Raw genomic sequence first — 18662 nt, 5'->3', positions numbered from 1 at the left:
CTAGTTTAAAAAGTAAGTTCAGGGGCACCTGGGTGGCTCAGTCAGTTGAGCGTCCAGCTCTTGATTTTGGCTCAGGTCATGATCTCAGGTCACAGGATCGAGCCCATCAGGCTCTGCGCTCAGCGGGGAGTCTGCTTCAGATTCTCTCTCTCCCTCTCCGTCTGCACCTCCCCTGCTCGCTCTCCCCCTCTCTCAAATAAATAAATAAAGATTTAAAAAAAAAAAATGCGTTCAAGGGCGCCTGACTGGCTCAGTCAGTAGAGCATGTGACTCTTGATTTTGGGGTTGTGAGTTCGAGCCCCGTGTTGGGGTAGAATTTACTTGAATAAAATGAAAAGTAAGCTGAACACTGCCCTCTCCGGGATCTCTTAGCTGCGGCCTCATTCTCCTGGAAGTGATGGGAGCAGGGCTCGGCAAAGGCATGGTGCAGAGGCAGAATTGCGATGGTGGCGTGCATTTGAGTGGAGGAGTATCCCACAGTACCACTCTCCAAGCCCCCGCTGCTTGAGAATACTTGCTTCCTAAGAGCCCTTTTGAATCAGGCTCTTAATTGGCTAAATATCTAGCTGTTACTTCCGTGCCTCTTAAAGCAAGAAGGGACATGGGGACACGGCGGGAGGAGCTTCTGGAGACCTGGGCCATTTCTGGTTTTGCTTGCTGAGAAAGACTTAGAACAGTATGGACAAAAAGGAGCTGTAGATTCTGGGGCGGGACCCCACAGAGCCTCTGGTTCTAGCCAGTGCCACCAGAGGTGTCCCCCAGCCCCGGGGGCGCCAGAACCCATTCCAGTCCTTCATCTGCTTGCTCGCTGGTGATGGTCAAATTTAGAGATCCCTGCTTTATCGTCTGACAGTCAAAGTTTAACAGCTTCTGTGCGGCTTATCGGACATCATCTTCTTGTTTATGAAATGTCTATTACATAGGTCAATAATAATCCTAGAGGGGATTTTGGAAAACCGAATAGGACAGACACCTAAGAAATAGCGAGGGGGGAAACTAACTTTTATTGATTTTCCTTTTTTCCTCAGTAAACTTTTCAGTGGTCCATTAAATATTCCTTGCCAGATTGCTAGGACTTATTAACCTGAGGTCCATGACAATTATGGGGTCTGTGAGTCCCTTAGAATTGTATGCGGAATTTTTTGTGTATTTGCATTTTTCTGGGGAAGGATATCAGAAGCTCATAATATATTCTCCAAAGGCAGTATGGCCCCGAAGAGCTTAAAGACTCAATCTTTATATTTCCTGTCTGTATCCTGATGACACAGTACCTGGGCAGGTAAAGTAGGAACACACAAACAAAAAGACTCAGACTTGAAAGGTCCAGAAAACAGCTGTAGTGGTTCTGAAATGCGCTGCCTAGATCCTCCTGCAGTGAAGGACTCAGTGCCGGACCGGGTCTCGTTGGCAGAGAACCTTCAGTTATCAGTCTCTTCAAGGATTGCGTCCGCTGCAGCAAATCCTTTCACCAGAGCCGGCCCACATGGGGGCACTGAGAGATGAAGGGCCATTCTGGCTCCAGCGCATGCTGTGGATGGGCCTGCATCACAGAAACTTCTCCCTCTACCCAGTCCTGTTTCCTTCTCTCCCTCACATGGCTCTTGATCCCGAGGACACTCCCGAGACAGACACTTTAAACTTCAGAGTCTGCTTCCCAGAGAACCCAGCGTGCACCAGAGTTCAGCAAACTAACTGTAGGGCAGGACTGACTTTATCAAAGAATCGACATCAAAAATGAGCTTTAGATAAATAGATGTCTGTAAAATCGCTCTCCTCGCTGAACGCCGCACAGCTGTAAGGTCTGATCTTTCTCAAACAAGCCAAACCCCTGCTCAGCAGCCCTATCAAAAGGACCTCCTCTTGTCCTCGATCTTGGCCCCAGTCGTTCCTTTGTGGAAGTCTTCCAGCTCTGGAGGCGGCTCTCGCTGTCAATGATTGGGGTAACAGGATTGCTCACGTTGTATTGGTCTTGATTATGCAAGTCGCCAAGTGGCACTGAATCCCACTGGTCCAGTTACCAGAACCAGACGTTTGATCAGATGGCACAGATTTTAAGATGCCATTTTCATATTAGTGACGATATCAAGGGTCCCAGTGTGATAAAAATCCTACATGCAGAGGAGGTGACTTTTATGATTCTAATACAGACAAAGGAAATTACAAAAGCCTACCCTGGGAAAACGGTAACGAAATAGGCATTACAGCACCATCTCACTTCAGTGATTCCTGAGATGAGGCCATTCACGAATGTGGAGCCATTCTTGGTTTCTGTGTGTTCCAGATTACTGAGCCAGCCACTACCGTAGCAATTTATGGGGAAGTTGGTGCCCAAAGAAACGTTTTTGCTTTTAACCTAGGAGATGGCCCCTTTGATGTATCTGTACTCATTGCTGAAATGGATCTTGAGGGCAGCAGGGGGCACGCATCAGGCTCCGCTGGGCCAGCTGCGCCCCTTCTGCGGCTGGAGGGAAAGTGGAGCGAGAACTGGAGCCCGAGGGACAGCCCTAACCCCTCTGACTGAGGTCCTGCTGCTCTCACTGCCAGGAGCCTCCTTCTCCGGACCTGGCGCATTCTAGCGTCCCAGTGGCCTGGGCCCTGTGAGTGGAATGGTCGCCGAGGTCCAGGACGTCGCGTTTCCCCATGCCCAGTGGAGGGAACTGGGGAGCCTTGAAGGTCCCCGCTCCCCCTGCTAGGGATGCAGAAAACCCCCGATTGGTGAGGAGCAGCTGTATTCACTGGCGAGTAGAGCTAAGTACCTGAGATCACCAACGTAGAGCACTGTGCTACCCCGAGCTGGGCAGGCATGCAGTACCGACACGTCTGTGTCTACTGCTGGTCCCGTAAGTACCTCAGACCCTGGTGAGACCACAGCCATTGCTTTTAAAGTTGTTAAACTCTGCCCTTGCGCAAAAAGACACTTAGACTATGAAAGCAGACTCCTTGGGCATCCACAGATCCAGGGTTAAGCACTGCACTAGAGATAACGTGCTACGCCATACTGATCCTCCTGGGACTGTTTTCTCTTCGGCCAGTCTAACTACATGATTACATGATGAGAAGCAACAGCATATTGTGTGTGGCCCCAAGGATCTTGCAGGGGACTTGTTTGGAGTGCCAGGCTGCTCTGTGAAAGAGCACAGGAAAATAGATACAGGGTTCTACAGAAACTTGGTAGTGGACAGTCAGCATGAACCATCCAATTCAGGCACATGTGTGAGTGAAAATAGGTGTCACCTGGAAGGTGGGAGTGATCAAAAAGACCCTGGCAAGAGCTACAGGAAGAGAAACCTTCACCTTCAGATTTGGTGCCTCCACCACGCACCTCTTCCAGGAGAGCAGGGAGTGAGGCATCAGATGAATCACCTGGTGAACGACAGAACGTCATAGATCTGATAGTATTTCCCTTTCTTTCCTTTGATGAAAGCCTTGCTCTTTGTGTAACAAGGGAAGTACCTTGTGAAAGAAGCAATAGCAGTGAATCAACAGGGACTCCTGTCAAACCCGGATCTGGATGCTGGTGTAAGTGAATATCAAGGTGATTGGTTGGATCAGGATTCAGTGTCAAATCAGTTTAGTGTAGACTTTGAAGTTGAGTCTCTCCATGCAGAAGATGGTAGCCTTAAAGAAGATGGACGAGAACTGTCAGATGCAGATGATGACGAATATCGAGAACTGCATCAGACAGGGGAGAGTGATACAGATGCTTTTGAAGAAGATCCTGAAATTTCCTTAGCTATTAGAACCGTGCTTCATGCAGTGAAATGAATCATCCCCTTCCACCTCATTGCAGTAGATGTTGGGCCCTTCGTGAGAATTGGCTTCCTGAAGATAAAGGAAAGATGAAGGGAAAACGCCTACAAAAGCCAAACTAGAAATAGAAAACTCAACACAAGGAGAAGGCAGCTTTGATGTCTCTGATTGTTAAAAAAAAAAGAAAAAAACACACAAAAACCTATAGTGAATGATTCCAGAGAGTCCTGAGCTGAGGAAAATGGTGATAAAATCACACAAGTCTCCTAATCCCAAAAAAGTGAAGACTGTTGTCAGCCATCAACTTCTGGTAGCCTCATTTGTAATAGCAGCCAAGAAGAAGTCAAAACAAAATAAAAACACAAAGCAAAACAAAAGCCAAAAAAAAAAAAAAAAGGTAGAATCTAGTTTTCTCCTTTTTTTTTAGAGGCGGGGGGAGAGAGAGAATCTCAGGCAGACTCCTCACTGACCATGGAGCCCGACACAGGGCTTGATCTCACGACCCACGAGATCATGACCTGAGCCGAAATCAAGAGTTGGACACTCAACCGACTGAGCCACCCAGGCGCCCTTCTAGTTTTCTTCTTAATGCCACTGAACCCTGTGTGATTTGCCAAGGTGAACCTAAAACAGTAGCATTGCTCATGGCAAAATAGGACATCTTGTGGCATGCTTTATGTGTGCAAAGAAGCTAAAGAAAAGGAATAAGCCCTGTCCAGTATGTAGACAACCAATTCAAATGATTGTGCTAACTTATTTCCCCTAGTGGATACATCTATAAAAGTAGAAGTCTAGATTTCTAACTATATAACTCTAAAAATTTACACAACATGAAATTTTTTTTACATATATCAAAGCAAGAAAATATCTCAGTACCTGTAGATTTGTTCTCTGTAGTGTAATTTACCTACTTTGGGAGGGGGAATAGTAAATATTTGCTTCCTTTTAGAAAAATTTCACTTATGACTGTATTTTATATTTGAGTTTTCATGTAATTAAATTGGGTTAAAATTAAAATGGATATATAGTTCACCCTTTACTCGTACCTCTCTTATTTTTTTAAAGATTTTATTTATTTATTTGTGTGAGAGAGAGAGCACAAGCAGGGGGAGCAGCAGAGGCAGAGGGAGAAGCAGACTCCCCGCTGAGCAAGGAGCCTGATGTGCAACTCAATCCCAGGACCCTGGGATCATGACCTGAGCCGAAGGCAGGCACTTAAATGACTGAGGCACCCAGGCGTCCCAACCTCTCGTATTTTAAATAATTTTCACTTTCTTACGTTTTAGAGAAGTATCTGATTTAAAAATATAGAATTAAGACATTTAAATATATGTTATTTAATGTAAGGAGAGTTTGTATAAAAGATTTAATATTTAAATTTTAGATACTTTTAAACCTTCTAATCCTTAGTTTCTGTGCTCTTTCAGAGCCTCTTAAAATACTCTTTCCAGATGAAAAAGAAATTGGTAGTTGTATTTGGTGCTATGTAAGTAAAAATGCACTTCTCAGGGACGCCTGAGTGGCTCAGTCGGTTAAGCGGCTGCCTTCAGCTCAGGTCATGATCCCAGGGTCCTGGGATCGAGTCCCACATCGGGCTCCTTGCTTGGCGGGGAGCCTGCTTCTCCCTCTGCCTGCCTCTCCCCCTGCTTGTGTTCTGTCCCTCTGACAAATAAATAAATAAAATCTTTAAAAAAAAAAAAATGCACTTCTCATTCTCCACCACCTCTAGTAAGAGATAGGTGGTAATGGTGTCATTTGAGAAGCCTTTGAGAAAGCCACCATTTACCCATAAGACAAAACTATTTTAAGGCCCCCTAGGACAATGTGGAATTGTCCTAGGGGGTCTAACCTGCATACCAGGCCGTTTTTCACACCTAATTTCAGGATTTAGTGCAATCTGTTTTTTTTCCCTAAATTGGAAAACCATTCTGAGACATTTTAAAGTGCCTTCTTGGGCTGCATTGCATGGCCCCTGGTAGTTACCTAGGTTTCAGACCTTTGCTTAAGGCCAGTTTTAGAAATTGGTGAATTCATAGACTAATCCAGAAATTCAGTAAACAAAGGATTGTTTTTAAACTAGCTGGGAATGTCATCACTTCTTGCTAAATTGTCCAGAAATGATGCATCATTTTCCTTCCAGAAAGATGGGGTCAGAATAGAATTCTGAAGTATCTCTCAAACTACATACATTCACATCTCGATTTATATTTAAATCAGAAACTAAGCAAAGTAATAAAAATAACCACTTTGATTTAAGGTCCCAGTTTTTTTCTCCCATGTATGACAGTTTTATGTCCTCAAGTAAGGACAATAAAATCAACTGGACTGTAAGTTTAGAATAGAACTGAGGGATATAATTTCGCAGAGCAAATCTGTGTCCCAGTTACTAGCAGTACATTGTATTAAACTTTAAAACAAAACCACACATACACGTGACTTATCCACATAGGCATATGAGAGTAGGAAACATGGCTCTACAGATTAGCACCTTCGCCAGAGACTGGTCCTCAGAAGTGCGTAAAGCTATATTAATTTGGGCTTTATAATCAACTAGAACTAAGAATCTTTCTGAAGAGAATTGTTAGTAAAAATGAGATTATAAACACTGTATATTCAGGGTATATTATGCAGTGATTATGCTATTTACAAAACATTCAGATCTGCAAGTAATCTCATTCCAGTGCCTATGCATTACAGATGTTGTCTTGATTGTCTAAATTTTTAGGTTTAGTACACACATATTATTTACTGATTTGCAAATAAAAACTTTAAATGTTTGATTAAGAATTGTTTCAAGAATATGATTATTGGATCTTTCAAATTTTCGTAAAATGAGTTTTGTTTAAAAAGAAATGATACTTGAATATCATCTGTTTGGGTAATCAGAGCTACGCATCTGAATGTGCTTTTGTTTCTGGAATGGCCATGCCCACCCTCTGTGGCAGTACATGTATTAAGGGACAGCTTGACACAGTTGGGAGCCTCCAAGGCATTGAACAGATGCAACTTGAGAGAGGATATCACGGTTTAGTGGGGCTATGAGATGCTGTTCTCTCCCTCCTGTTCATGTGTGTTATCCCGTGGCAGGTTGGCTTAAGTGGTTTCTCAACTAGTGATGGTGGGTGGTCTGGGGCATGGAGGTGAGTCAGGCTAGCCACCCTGCTCCTCATCAGCATGAAAACCCCTGTTGTAATGGCCTGTAATTTCTCTGCATCAGCTAGGAAACTAGATTCCATGAGGCCAAGAACCTCTTCTTGACTGACACACATGGAGAGGTATTCGGGAAGAATTTATTGAGCGAATCAAAGCGCTGGGACCTGAGTCTTGTCGCTGGCTTTAAAGCAGGAGCCTGCAGGCTTCCAGGCAGACCAGGGTTAGCTGTTGGCATCATTTAGTTCACTTTCATTTTTCATAAGGGTTTTATAGATACTGATTAGTGTGTGTAGGCATCTGTTGGCTTATGAAGATAACTGCAAGTTGTTATGGCCTCGTCTTGTGAAAAGTTTGTAGTCGTACTTGCTGGTTGTTTAGATTCTGAACTGGGGTTTGATTTAATCTTTACAAAAAAGTGTTTCTTCAGCTTAAAGAAAATAACCAGCTGTCTAAAAGTTTGTGGCCATATTGTCCATCCTCTAGCCAGCTTTCAATTATATATAGTAGGGAATTTTTGACATTTGCAAATACTGCTTTAAAAAAATAAATATATGAAAGCAGGGGCGCCTGGGTGGCTCAGTTGGTTAAGCAACTGCCTTCAGCTCAGGTCATGATCCTGGAGTCCCAGGATCGAGTCCCACATCGGGCTCCCTGCTCAGCGGGGAGTCTGCTTCTCCCTCTGACCTCCCCTCTCTCATGCTATCTCTCTCAAATAAATAAAATCTTAAAAAAAAAAAAGAAAGAAAGCAGCAGTGGATAAGGTGCTCAGAAGTGTTGAATGCGTTGTTAAATGGACTATTAACAAGAATTAATAAAAAGCAACAAAATTTTTTTAAAAAGGAATCTTGAACTACAGTCTATAATAAAGGACACCAGCTGAGGCAGAGGAGATTTTGATCACCAGGTGGCTATCAGTTTCATTGGTGAGGTCCAGCTCAAGCATAAGGAGGACATCAGTGAGCGCAAGAGGCCTGTAGGCTTGTAAACATGCTGCGTGCACCCATTATGCCAGGGTGATGTCATCACTGAAGGAATCAACCACACTTTCATTCGCTGTGCCCAATTTGGAAAAAAAAACAAGCAACAATGTGTTATTCTCTAGTGCCCAGCTCCTATGGAGAAAGCCGTGTGCAGAGCCAGCCTGGTAAGTTGCAGGTCTAAGACATCAGTATGGTGAGTTGCTCTCCACACAGCCACAGATCCTGAAACTTCTGCAGTGTGTCTTCAGTGGCAAGAAAATTAACAGTAGCATGAACCCCGCATCATGTGTGATGCAGCTTTATAGGCATCTGTTCTATCCGGAGATAAATCAAAAGTATCAGGAGCTGCTACTCTTGGTTGTCAGTTCTTTTCTCTTGATGTTAGAACTGCTCCTGAATTCTGACACTTATGATCAGGCTTGAAACCACCATTCTCAACCAAGAAAAAAAACAGACGCCACTCTGAGCCTGGTATGCGTGTTCAGGTTCCAGAAGGTGAATAGCCAGTAACCAAGGGTAGTGACCTGCTAAGCAAGTTTGAGCTCACAGGCATCCCTCCTGCACCCTGCTGTACCTGAGATGGAAGGCAACTTTGGTGTTCGTGCCAGTCGCATCCTCAACATGCCCGTCAGGGATACAGGAAAAGGAAACAAGATTGCAGAGGCCAGAGATAGAAGCCAGGAAACAGAAACATGAGGCCAAAGGAGAAGTAGAGAGTGAGAGATGGTCAGGAACCCCTTTGGTCCCACTCCACCACTGTGGAAGGTGAGACACTTCAATGTAGTATCAATAATGAGGACAGAGGAGATCTTAGGTGCAGTAAAAGCAGGTATTTCAAGAATTGGGTCACTGATGAAACATTTGAGCCCCAACAAGAGGGTAGTGAAGGTAAGAAACCATTAGGCTGAAGAATGGCCCCACCCAAGGCATCCACATCCTCATCCTTGGAGCCTGTGTTACGTTATATAGCAAAAAAGGGTCTTTGCAGAAGTGATGTAAGTAAAGGCTCGTGGAATGGGGAGATGACCCTGGATGATCGGGTGAGCCTTAAATGCAGCCCCACGTCTCCCTCTAAGAGGGGGTAGAGGGAGGTTGGCGCACACAGAAGAGCATGATGGTGCGAAGGTGGAGCAGAGAGATGTGGAAGATGCCGGTCTTAAAGGTTGGAGTCCGGTGGCCAGAGGCCAAAGCCTGCAGACAGCTGCTCATGGCTGGAAGGGACGGAGGGCTGCCCCTCTGGGCGGAGCACAGCTTTGCCAACACCTTGATTTCAGCTCAGTGGAACTGTTTGGACTTCAGCCGCCAGAACTGTGTGAGAGAGTTTCTGCTGATTTAAACCACCGAGTCTTTGGTAATGTGTCACCGCAGCTACGAGAAACTAGCACAGACCCCAGTGTTACATTGTATCACATCAGCAGGGGGAGGGGCCCGGACGGCTTCTCTTTCCCTCTGGAGGGGCCTCTTCTGCGGCGAGCAGCCCTGACCGGAGCAGGCCAGAGGGCCAAGCAGAACACACTCCACAGTCTCAATAGGTGAAGGACCCCAACTTGCAGCAAGTCAGTTCAGTGACGGGTAAAGATAAAATCTGATTTGTGTCTAGGTGGATATATTGTTCACCATACTGAAAACTTGAATGTGTGTGCTTTTATCAGGTAACAACTAGGAAATGTGGTTTGCATCCTGAAGCATTTGATGGAGAAAGACTTTACTTGCATTTTAAGTAGTGAGTTTCTTCAGTACCACACTGATAAAGTATTCAGTCATGTCCTTTAAAACGCATAAGGATGTAGAGTGTAAGAGGAAAGAGAGGTCACCCTCCCAAGACTGTACAGGTGAGCAGGTGAGCCATTCTGCCCCTGGGCTGCAAAGAGACTTGGGGAGTCGATACCGTAAGACCTTTGAACGGACCCCGCCAGGGTTCAGGTCATGTTCAGAATAGGAGAGTGCCATCTTATTTCATTTGCCCACGATTTAGAGGCAGTGCAGCAGGGGATTAGCAAAGGCTGAGTCGGTACCAAAACCCTTCTGGAGGAAAGCTCCCATTTGTGGCTTAGGGTAAATCAGATGAATACCGCCGCTTGAAAGAATGGCATTTCCCCAACTTTGTGCATCAGAATCACCTGGCGTGCTTTTTACAAATGCAGGTTCCTGGGCCCCGTCATCAAATTCTGACATGGTGGACAAGGAATATATGTCTAAGAAACACTGAGCTTGTCAAAGTCCTGACAAACAAAGTGAAGCACTTACTTTTAGAATTGTTAGAAGAGACAAAAAGAACATTTTGAAATAGAAATAGAGCCTTCTGTATACCGCTTGAGAGTTCTGCTCTTTACACAACCTCTGTAGATTTGAGAATAGAAACTTCTGTGTCTCTGCTGTTAAAAGTGAAGCCACATTTACTATTTAAATTTGCTTCCCTCGTTTGTTCCAAACCCAAGTAATCGATTGACAAGGTTTGAATTTTCTGTTTAGAGACAATTTTCCCACACTGGGGGGTTTTACGTGTAATTTAAGACTTCACATTATGTAGGGGCGCCTGGGCGGCTCAGTCGGTTAAGCATCTGAATCTTGGTTTCGGCTCAGGTCAGGATATCAGGGTCGTAGGGTCGAGCCCCAGGTCGTCGGGCTCCCCGCTCAGCGGGGAGTCTGCTTCTCTCCCTCTTCCTCTCCCTCTGCTCCCCCTGCTCGACCCCTAAAAATTCATAAAATAAATAAAATCTTAAAAAAAAGACTTCACATTATGTGTTAGTGTGTATAAGAGAAAACAAGCATTTTACTTACATTGTGTGTCAGCTGGGTAAAGAGTACATGAGGGTGGGGTGTGTCATTATCTTGTTCCATCTATTTTTGTCTGTGCTTGAAATACTCCATTATAAAAATTTTGTTGTAAGTCTAACGAAGGGGAAGAATCAAATGTCCTGGGGCTGCCGAATCATCCCAGACTCGTGCATGTGTGAAGTACAGGGGACACAGCCAACTTTCAAGCCCAGGGCCTCCGTTTCTCATGCTGTCTTGCTAGTCTGGCTTTTCTTAGCACCTCTGGCAGGAGCCGGGAAAGTGTGTCAGCTCTCTCCCAGTAGGAAGTAGAAATGGTGCCCAGCTTTTTGAAGGCAGAACTCCATTTGGCACTTTGGAGATCTCATCTTAAAGACAGTGTGAGAGTGTTCTGTAATACGTAAGTTTTGGTTCCAGCCATTACGCTATGCTGTGGAAAAGCGGTGGCAGTTTTTCCCAATAGAAGGCAACACACATTAAAGCGTAGTTGTGTGGGAAGAAGGACATTAGATACAGTTAGAACGCATCTAAAAGACGATGTTTATCCCACGTAGGGGCTGTGTCACGGTGCCAAGTAACGTGCTGTGCAAGAGTCCCGATTGCACCAGTCAGTAATTTGGCCATGTCAAATGGCCTTTCTGTGTACATCCGGTCTCTGAAATTTCAAAATACTTGAAGAAATCTTTGTCTTTGTCTAATATCCTCAAATCATAAAAACTCCAGTGTCTCAGTGAGCGCTGCCATTTCCCGGCAACCTCCGGGCAGGAGCTCCTGTCTGCTGACGTATTTGTGATAATGGAGGTGGGGCCCCCCGTTAGGAAGGCATGAGAACCGTTAGGGGCCCTCACAGCTGCTTTAAGGTAAGTTCTGCTACTCACCACTAGGCAGTGTGTATTAGACCAAAACGCCGTTGAGAAAATATCCTGAACGGTAGCCTTTATATGAAATGCCTGTAAGTGTCTACATCTTCCTGTGCGTTTGAGCTCAAGTAAGATAGGGTCCAACACATTCACCTGAAAGATATTTGAGGTCCAAGCCTCCTGCTGTGAGTGTCTCACCGAGGGCTTCAGAAGCCCTCATAGAAGCCCTGGGAGCGTTCATCTTCTCATTCCCCGGCATGGCGTTAGAATTCGTCCCTGCCATCTGCCGCTTTACTTCTCCCACCTCGGAAGAACGTGGTGTGATCTGGAAGGATTTAGAACTGTCACGATTGTGACAGGTTAATAAATAATGGGCAGCACTTTACAAGTGATTTCTGGGCCAAAAGCAGTTGGAAGGTTCTGAGGTTTCATTCTGAAATCTTAGCGGAGAGTTGCCGGCAAAGCACTGTATTTTAAAATAATATTTAAAGCAAGATCAGAAGACATTCTCCAGGCTGATTTAGTGTCTAGTTAAATACCAGCATCTTTTATGTACTTGCACTTCATTTTTCATTGCTTTCTGTAAGATGCGAAGAATGAGAATGGGCACTATCTTTTACAGATGTTCAGACTAGATTTTTTTTTTTTTTTTTAAGAAAAAGTCCTATTTCAACATCCCTCTGACTTTCTCCCCTCTAAGAGATAGCGTGATGATATTTGAAAAGTCAGCCATTGGAATAAGTGAAACATTTGGTGGGCATGTGTTTATTTAAGTCAGGCCTGCGTATTTGGGTGAGAAAATTCCATTGGTTATTTCCCCAATTTGATTTTCTCCAAATTTTGTTTTTAAAAATGCCCGTAGAGGGGCGCCTGGGTGGCTCAGTCGTTAAGCGTTAAGCGTCTGCCTTCGGCTCAGGTCATGATCCCGGGGTCCTGGGATCCAGCCCCGCATCGGGCTCCCTGCTCGGCGGGAAGCCTGCTTCTCCCTCTCCCACTCCCCCTGCTTGTGTTCTCTCTCTCTCTCTGTCTCTGTCAAATAAATAAAACCTTTAAAAAAAATAAAAAATAAAAATGCCCATAGATGATGATGGTGATAATGATGATGATTAAAAAGGAACTGGGGCACATTTTCTTTTAAAAGCCGTAAACCTCACACCCATGTATCTTCTTAAGAGTGCTTATCCCAAATATTGTATTATAGCTGAAAAGAGAAGTTTCGAGATCTTTTTTTTTTAAGATTTTATTTATTTGTCAGAGCGCGAGCATAGGCAGAGGGAGAAGCAGGCTCCCCGCTGAGTAAGGAGCCCAGTGTGGGGCTTGGTCCCAGGACCCCGGGATCATGAGCTGAAGGAAGACACTGAACCGACTAAGCCACCCAGGTGTCCCAAGAAGTTTCAGTTTCTAATGCAAAGGTTAAACGTGGATTGGAAGACAGTTTTGACCAAAATTCTGTCTTGGTTCTTGAGGTCTTCTTCCTAAACATTTCATTTAACACAACGTTAAAAGCTTTAAACACTGTGACCGTTGGTTCTTCAGTACACTTCTCCACAATGCTCCTTAACCTGTCTCCCCCATGATCCCCTGAAATCGACTCCTAACCTGACTTGGACAAACTGCCCAAGATGCCCAAGATCATGATTACAGGGCATAAAGTCGATTCTTCAGCCTGACGGCCAGACTTCTGGGCCATTTAAGCCTTTTTTGTTGTCGATCCTACAAATTCTCCTGAATGTGCTATCCGTACAACAGAATCTTGGCCAGGTATCTCACGCGTTTTTAAAATGTTCTCCAAATGACAGAAGTGGCTCGGTAGGGAAGCCAAAGTGTTTATACAGTTTCTCTTAGAGAAATAAAATTCTTTATCCTAGATCGGATGTCCAGTTTGCACAAGATGATTGCTGAGAAGGTTATAGGCAGCGTCTCTGTTAAAAAGCATTGCTTTCTGTTAATTAGAGATGTGCAAGCAAGCCAGCGCTCCATAGCCTTAATTGCAGAAATGATCCACACTGCTAGTCTGGTACACGATGACGTCCTTGACGATGCGAGTTCTCGGCGAGGAAAACACACGGTTAATAAGATCTGGGGTGAACAGAAGGTACGGTGTTTTTGTTTCCTTTTCATCTTCTTAGCCATTCACACGCTCTTTGGATTGCATTTACTTTTCAGATTTGTCTCATTAAAAAGTAAAATGTGCTTCCTCAGACGCGGCCTTCCAACTTCCAAAATAGTATTCATGTCTGTGTACATACATGTGATAATAGAGGAAACCACAGAAAAATAAGCTTCGTATTTCTGGTTATTCACAGTTTTATATAGAATTCCTTTTGGTTATAGGGAGAGGGATTTTTGTTGTTATCCAAAAAGCATATTTTTGTGAGGAACCATACATTTTACTTTGGGGCTCAGATTACTCAGGTTCAGTTTAATTCTTTAACCGTTTATTGACTGCCATGTGCAAGAGTATCATGGCAAGTAAACAAGTAAAGCTAAGATATATGTGTGTGTGTGTGTGTGTGTATATGTATCTTAAATATAGATATGTAAAAAAATATACACACGCATATACTGTGAAAATTATACACTTTTAAATACAGGCTCTATAATTGAGTTTGGTTCATACATGTGTATTTTAAAGCATATTTCTCCAGTATTTTATTAGCATCTCTTGAAGGGGAAATGGGGATTTTGCCTGAAGATATTTAAATCATGGGATTTAAAGCCACGGGAACAGCGCTGAGCGAATGAGCAGGAAGACGTGCAGGCCTTTTGTTCAGGGGCGGTGTCCCCCAGCACACACCTCCGTTGGCCGCTCTGCCTGTTTGAAGGGCAAACCAAACATCAGCGTGAACAAAGTTTCCTTCTGCTCACCTTCCCTGCCATGCATATAGTACCCGGTTCCCTCCTGTTTTCTAATTGCCCTTATGAAAAAGAAGAAGTGTATATTAATTGTTATCTTCACATGCTGGTTTTGCTTTCGGGTACATGACTTTGCTGTGTATCAAGTCCTGCAATCTCATTTACAAATCTTTTATTTCAGATTTTTAATTAAAAGGTTTCGTGTCCTATTGGCCGAATTCCATACATCAAAGAAGGTTGTTTAAAAAAGGGAGGGGGTGCAGTTTCATTTTGGAGAGGTCACGGGTACCTTTATGACATGTCCCTGCAGTCAACTGTCCGTTTTCAGGGCCTGTCCTAAAGCCTTATTAAGAAAACAAATTCGGGTCTTCTCCTTGCCTAGTTAGTCCTCCCTTCCACCCCCACCCCCGTGATCACCTCTGTTGTTGGTGGCCTCTTTCAGCCTGAGACTGGTCAGCTGGGGCGGCCCACTTGCCAGCGTCCTGGTCCCCCCACCCGCCTCCCCTCCCCCCACCCGCCTCCCCTCCCCCCACCCGCCTCTCAACGGGAAGTACTTGTGTTTCCAATAAAAATCCATTCACACAGCGCCTCCTCCAGGAGCCCTTGGTACCTTGCCTGGGTTCCAGCCCAGCCTGGTGGCTTCATCTTCATACGCTGGAACCTTTTGGCCTCTGGGATCCCTGGGGCCAGGAGAAGAAAGACATAAAAGCCAGAGATCCAGAATCCTAATGATGGAGGGGTGCTAATGATGGAGGGGTAGATGAGGGATCCATATATATCATCATGGGTACAATGACTCTATAAATGTGTATTTATGTTTATGTCGAGATAATTTGTACAATGTTATATAAAATGCTTAATAGGTAAACATACTGAACACTAATTTTAGATACTAGAGAAAAGACAAAAAAGTTAAAATGTGATGTTGAAAACTATGAATTATAATTTCTATGGAATCTACCATTTATAATTTATAATTATACTAATTATAATAAAACTCAAGCATGTCTTTATGCAAATGAGTATATTTGATTACAGGGTATAATTCAGTTATGTATAATTTATAACAAGCTGTAAGTACAGTATGGGCATCTACTCCCAATGTAAAGAAGATTGGAAAAATATCGATTATCTAGTGTTCAGTACAGAAAATTTTGTCTAGGAACGAGGGGCAGTGTGCAGAGCACAAAGAGCACTGAACTTGGAGCCAGGATGCCCAGGTTTGCTTTTCACTGAGAAAAGCACGCGTTGTGCCAGGCGCTGGGGTGTGCCAAACACCAGCCGAGATGACCCCCAGCCCGTGCCCTCAGGGAGTTCGGTAAAGAGGGCATTAGTGGGTGAAGACAACAGCATGCCCGGGGTGCCGCGCGCACAGAGGGGAGGCATCTGCAGACTGAGAGATCCCGGTGGACTTCCTGGAAGTGTCACCTGAGCTAACTATGCAGCCGCGTCTGCCCAGGGAAGAAGGGGAAGGACTTTCTGAGTAGGAGAGACAGTGCAGAGGCACAACCGCGTGGCTTGAGACAAGCGTGAGTGTTCCAGCACATCCGACCCCAGGGGCTGCTGGACTCTGGCAGGTTCGGGCATGAAGCAAGAGCGTGCGATGCTGTCGGTCTCCAGGCCTTCACTTGCTCTGCTCTGAACCGGGGAGAAAGATGGGTAATCTCTGGGAACCGATCTAGTGCCAGGGATGTTCCGAATCTGTAACTGATTATTGCACGGACTCTTGCTGAGGACGAGCGGTGGGGAACTTGGGGCCAAGATGACCCCTCGCTCCCATCCCGAATGTCTCCTCTGAGGAGCCAGCTCCACCGTGGGCTCCACTGCGCTGATACTTTTCTCCAAAAGTTTCTTTTCTTCTTTTCCAGGCTGTTCTTGCTGGTGATTTAATTCTTTCTGCAGCATCTATAGCTCTGGCACGAATTGGAAATACAACTGTGATATCTATTTTAACCCAAGTTATTGAAGATTTGGTGCGCGGTAGGTTAATTCTGACTTTTCTTCTTTTTTATTCAATCCCCGTCTAACCCCCGTCTAAATAGCCAGGCAATCAAGCCATGTCGCAAATGACCCCTTTCTTTCTTTCTAGGTGAATTTCTTCAGCTAGGGTCAAAAGAAAACGAGAACGAAAGATTTGCACACTACCTTGAGAAGACCTTCAAGAAGACTGCCAGTCTGATAGCCAACAGTTGTAAAGCAGTATGTACGTTCTGTCTTTGTTCGAGTTAAAAAAAAAAAAAAAAAAGCCTCATTGCTCTTTCTTGGGAACTACTGTTCCTGGGGAACATTTCACTGGAGAACCTTAAAATAGTAACCAAAATCCCATGAGGTCATTGAGAAAAGAATGACATCCCCAAACATCCCCAAACAACGGAGAGCTTCTGCCTTGGGGCCCATTTTTGCGGTCTTCTTTTGCTAGGCGGACATTCACTTTTCCTCTTTCCTCCCAAGAGCAGAATCAAAATAAGCCCTCTGCACTGGGTCTGATCTCCAAACTGTGTGATGTTTGCAACAACTTCTCATAAATAATTTCTTTCACGATTGTTGTCCCGTATACCATTTCTGACAGTTTACCCTGAAAAAGTGTCAAAGTGCTGTCTTCTTAAATACACTGTTTGCCCAGGAGAAAATGCCGATTAGATTGTCCTAGTGTTCTTTCTTATGAGTAGTAGATCCTCCCAGTCTTTTTACATGACATATAAACGAGCCATTTTTCAGGGCACCCAGGTGGCTCAGTGGGTTAAGCGTCCAACTCGATCTCCGCTCAGGGTCATGAGTTCAAGCCCCGAGAGAAGAGGAAAAAAAACAAAACAAAACCCAAGCCATTTTTCTTCGGATATAGATCAAGTGTGAACTGTAACTTTTTCTCTCCCTTGCTTTCTCTCCCTGGCTTTCCCTCCACTCTTCTTTTTTTTAAAAGTCCGTATTCTCCTGAGTCTGTAGACTACAACAAGTGGTATTCAGTGCTAGCCCCTAAATGAGAGCCGGTTCTCTCCATAGCATTGCTCATCTGACTGGCTGTCAGCCTAACCAACGTGGCAGAGACAAATCCTGGGCAAGCACTAGCTCCTTGAGATCAAAGCAGCGACAGAGGGAGCCCTCCAGGGGCAGGTGTACATTGCTGCCCTCATGCGCTCTTAATATTCCTGCAATTAAAGAGAGCTTTTCCTCGGGCCTCTCTGGTGAGAAAGGCCCCTTGCCAAGAGTGTGTCAGTTCTGAAAAGTGTCAAGAAATGGATAATTGTGAGTCATAAAAGGATGAGGACATTTTCTTTCTAAAAAGACGTAATGGAAACTCTAAGAAATGTGAATTACGTGGAACATGCTGGCCATGATTTCAGCCATTTTTGTTTTTATTGAAAGGGCTGATATTTTATTTCCAAGGAATTACAGGTGTGTTTTTTTAAAATAGAGAGATGGATGGAAATATGGTAGACACTAGAATGCTGAATAGAAGAATGGCTGATTTTAAAATGGGGTGCCATAAAGCTGTCACAGTAACCCTTCATTGACCATCATATCTCTGATGGTCAAAATGTCCATGAAGATGGGGCGCCAATCTCATAAGGCGCGCTCGGTGGAGCTCACGGATGATCTCACAAGCTGCAGACGGCAGCGGGAAGCACTGGAGGCTAGTGGGGCTGTTGGAACTGGACACGCTGAGAGTCGTCGTTCACACAGAGTGGACATCCCATAGGCACACGGCCGCAGTGCCCCATGAGAACCAGGCAGGTGCGAATGCCCGCAGTGATCAAACCCTACAAAGGGCCAAGGAGATGGACCTGAAGCACCAAGGAAAGCCTGAATTGTGGTCCCTCTCCTCTCTGTTTGGGAAGCCAGATTTGATCTGTTACAGCACACATACTCATTTATAAATTGCACCTCGTTCTTCACAGATTAGCAAGGTACCAGTAGACGTGTATATTAACACGGCTCAGCCCTTTTTAAAAATGAAATGCTTTATGCTATCCACTAGGAGGCATGCTGGTGTCATCCCACAACGACCCACTTTCTCTGTGATTTATTCCTAAACCCCAGAACTGTTAGAATAATAAAGCAAAATCATAGTGTGAGCGTTCTAAATAAAAGATTCTATATTTAAGTGCCTATGGGTAGAAATATTCCAGAGGTGTTACATATTCAACATGGCTATTTTTATATACTCCTGGTATTCAAAATGCAAAGACATGTGGGGCTCCAAAAGTTCATGCAACGCAAACTAGAAGTGCCAAAAAGAGGGAATACAGAATTTAAACAGAATTATTACGGAATAACGAATCAGAATTTA

General features: G+C 44.5%; 1 protein-coding gene and 1 pseudogene across 2 annotated transcripts in view; both read left to right on the top strand.

Annotated features, from left to right (window-relative positions):
* PDSS1 (decaprenyl diphosphate synthase subunit 1) overlaps positions 1–18662 on the top strand; it is a 40532-nt gene that overhangs the window by 7839 nt on the left and 14031 nt on the right. For both annotated transcript variants that reach the window (XM_021687138.2, XM_044915524.1), the window contains 3 exons: positions 13472–13613; positions 16243–16354; positions 16464–16573. In XM_021687138.2, coding sequence (XP_021542813.1) covers positions 13472–13613; positions 16243–16354; positions 16464–16573 — 364 coding nt within the window. The remainder of the gene's footprint in view (positions 1–13471; positions 13614–16242; positions 16355–16463; positions 16574–18662) is intronic.
* On the top strand, positions 422–4516 carry LOC110577722 (annotated as a pseudogene).

This window comes from Neomonachus schauinslandi, chromosome 5 (assembly GCF_002201575.2).
Source record: "Neomonachus schauinslandi chromosome 5, ASM220157v2, whole genome shotgun sequence".
NCBI classification, from domain to species: domain Eukaryota; kingdom Metazoa; phylum Chordata; class Mammalia; order Carnivora; family Phocidae; genus Neomonachus; species Neomonachus schauinslandi.
The sequence above is the reverse complement of the archived record's forward strand: the minus strand, read 5'-3'. Positions and strand labels throughout refer to the sequence as shown.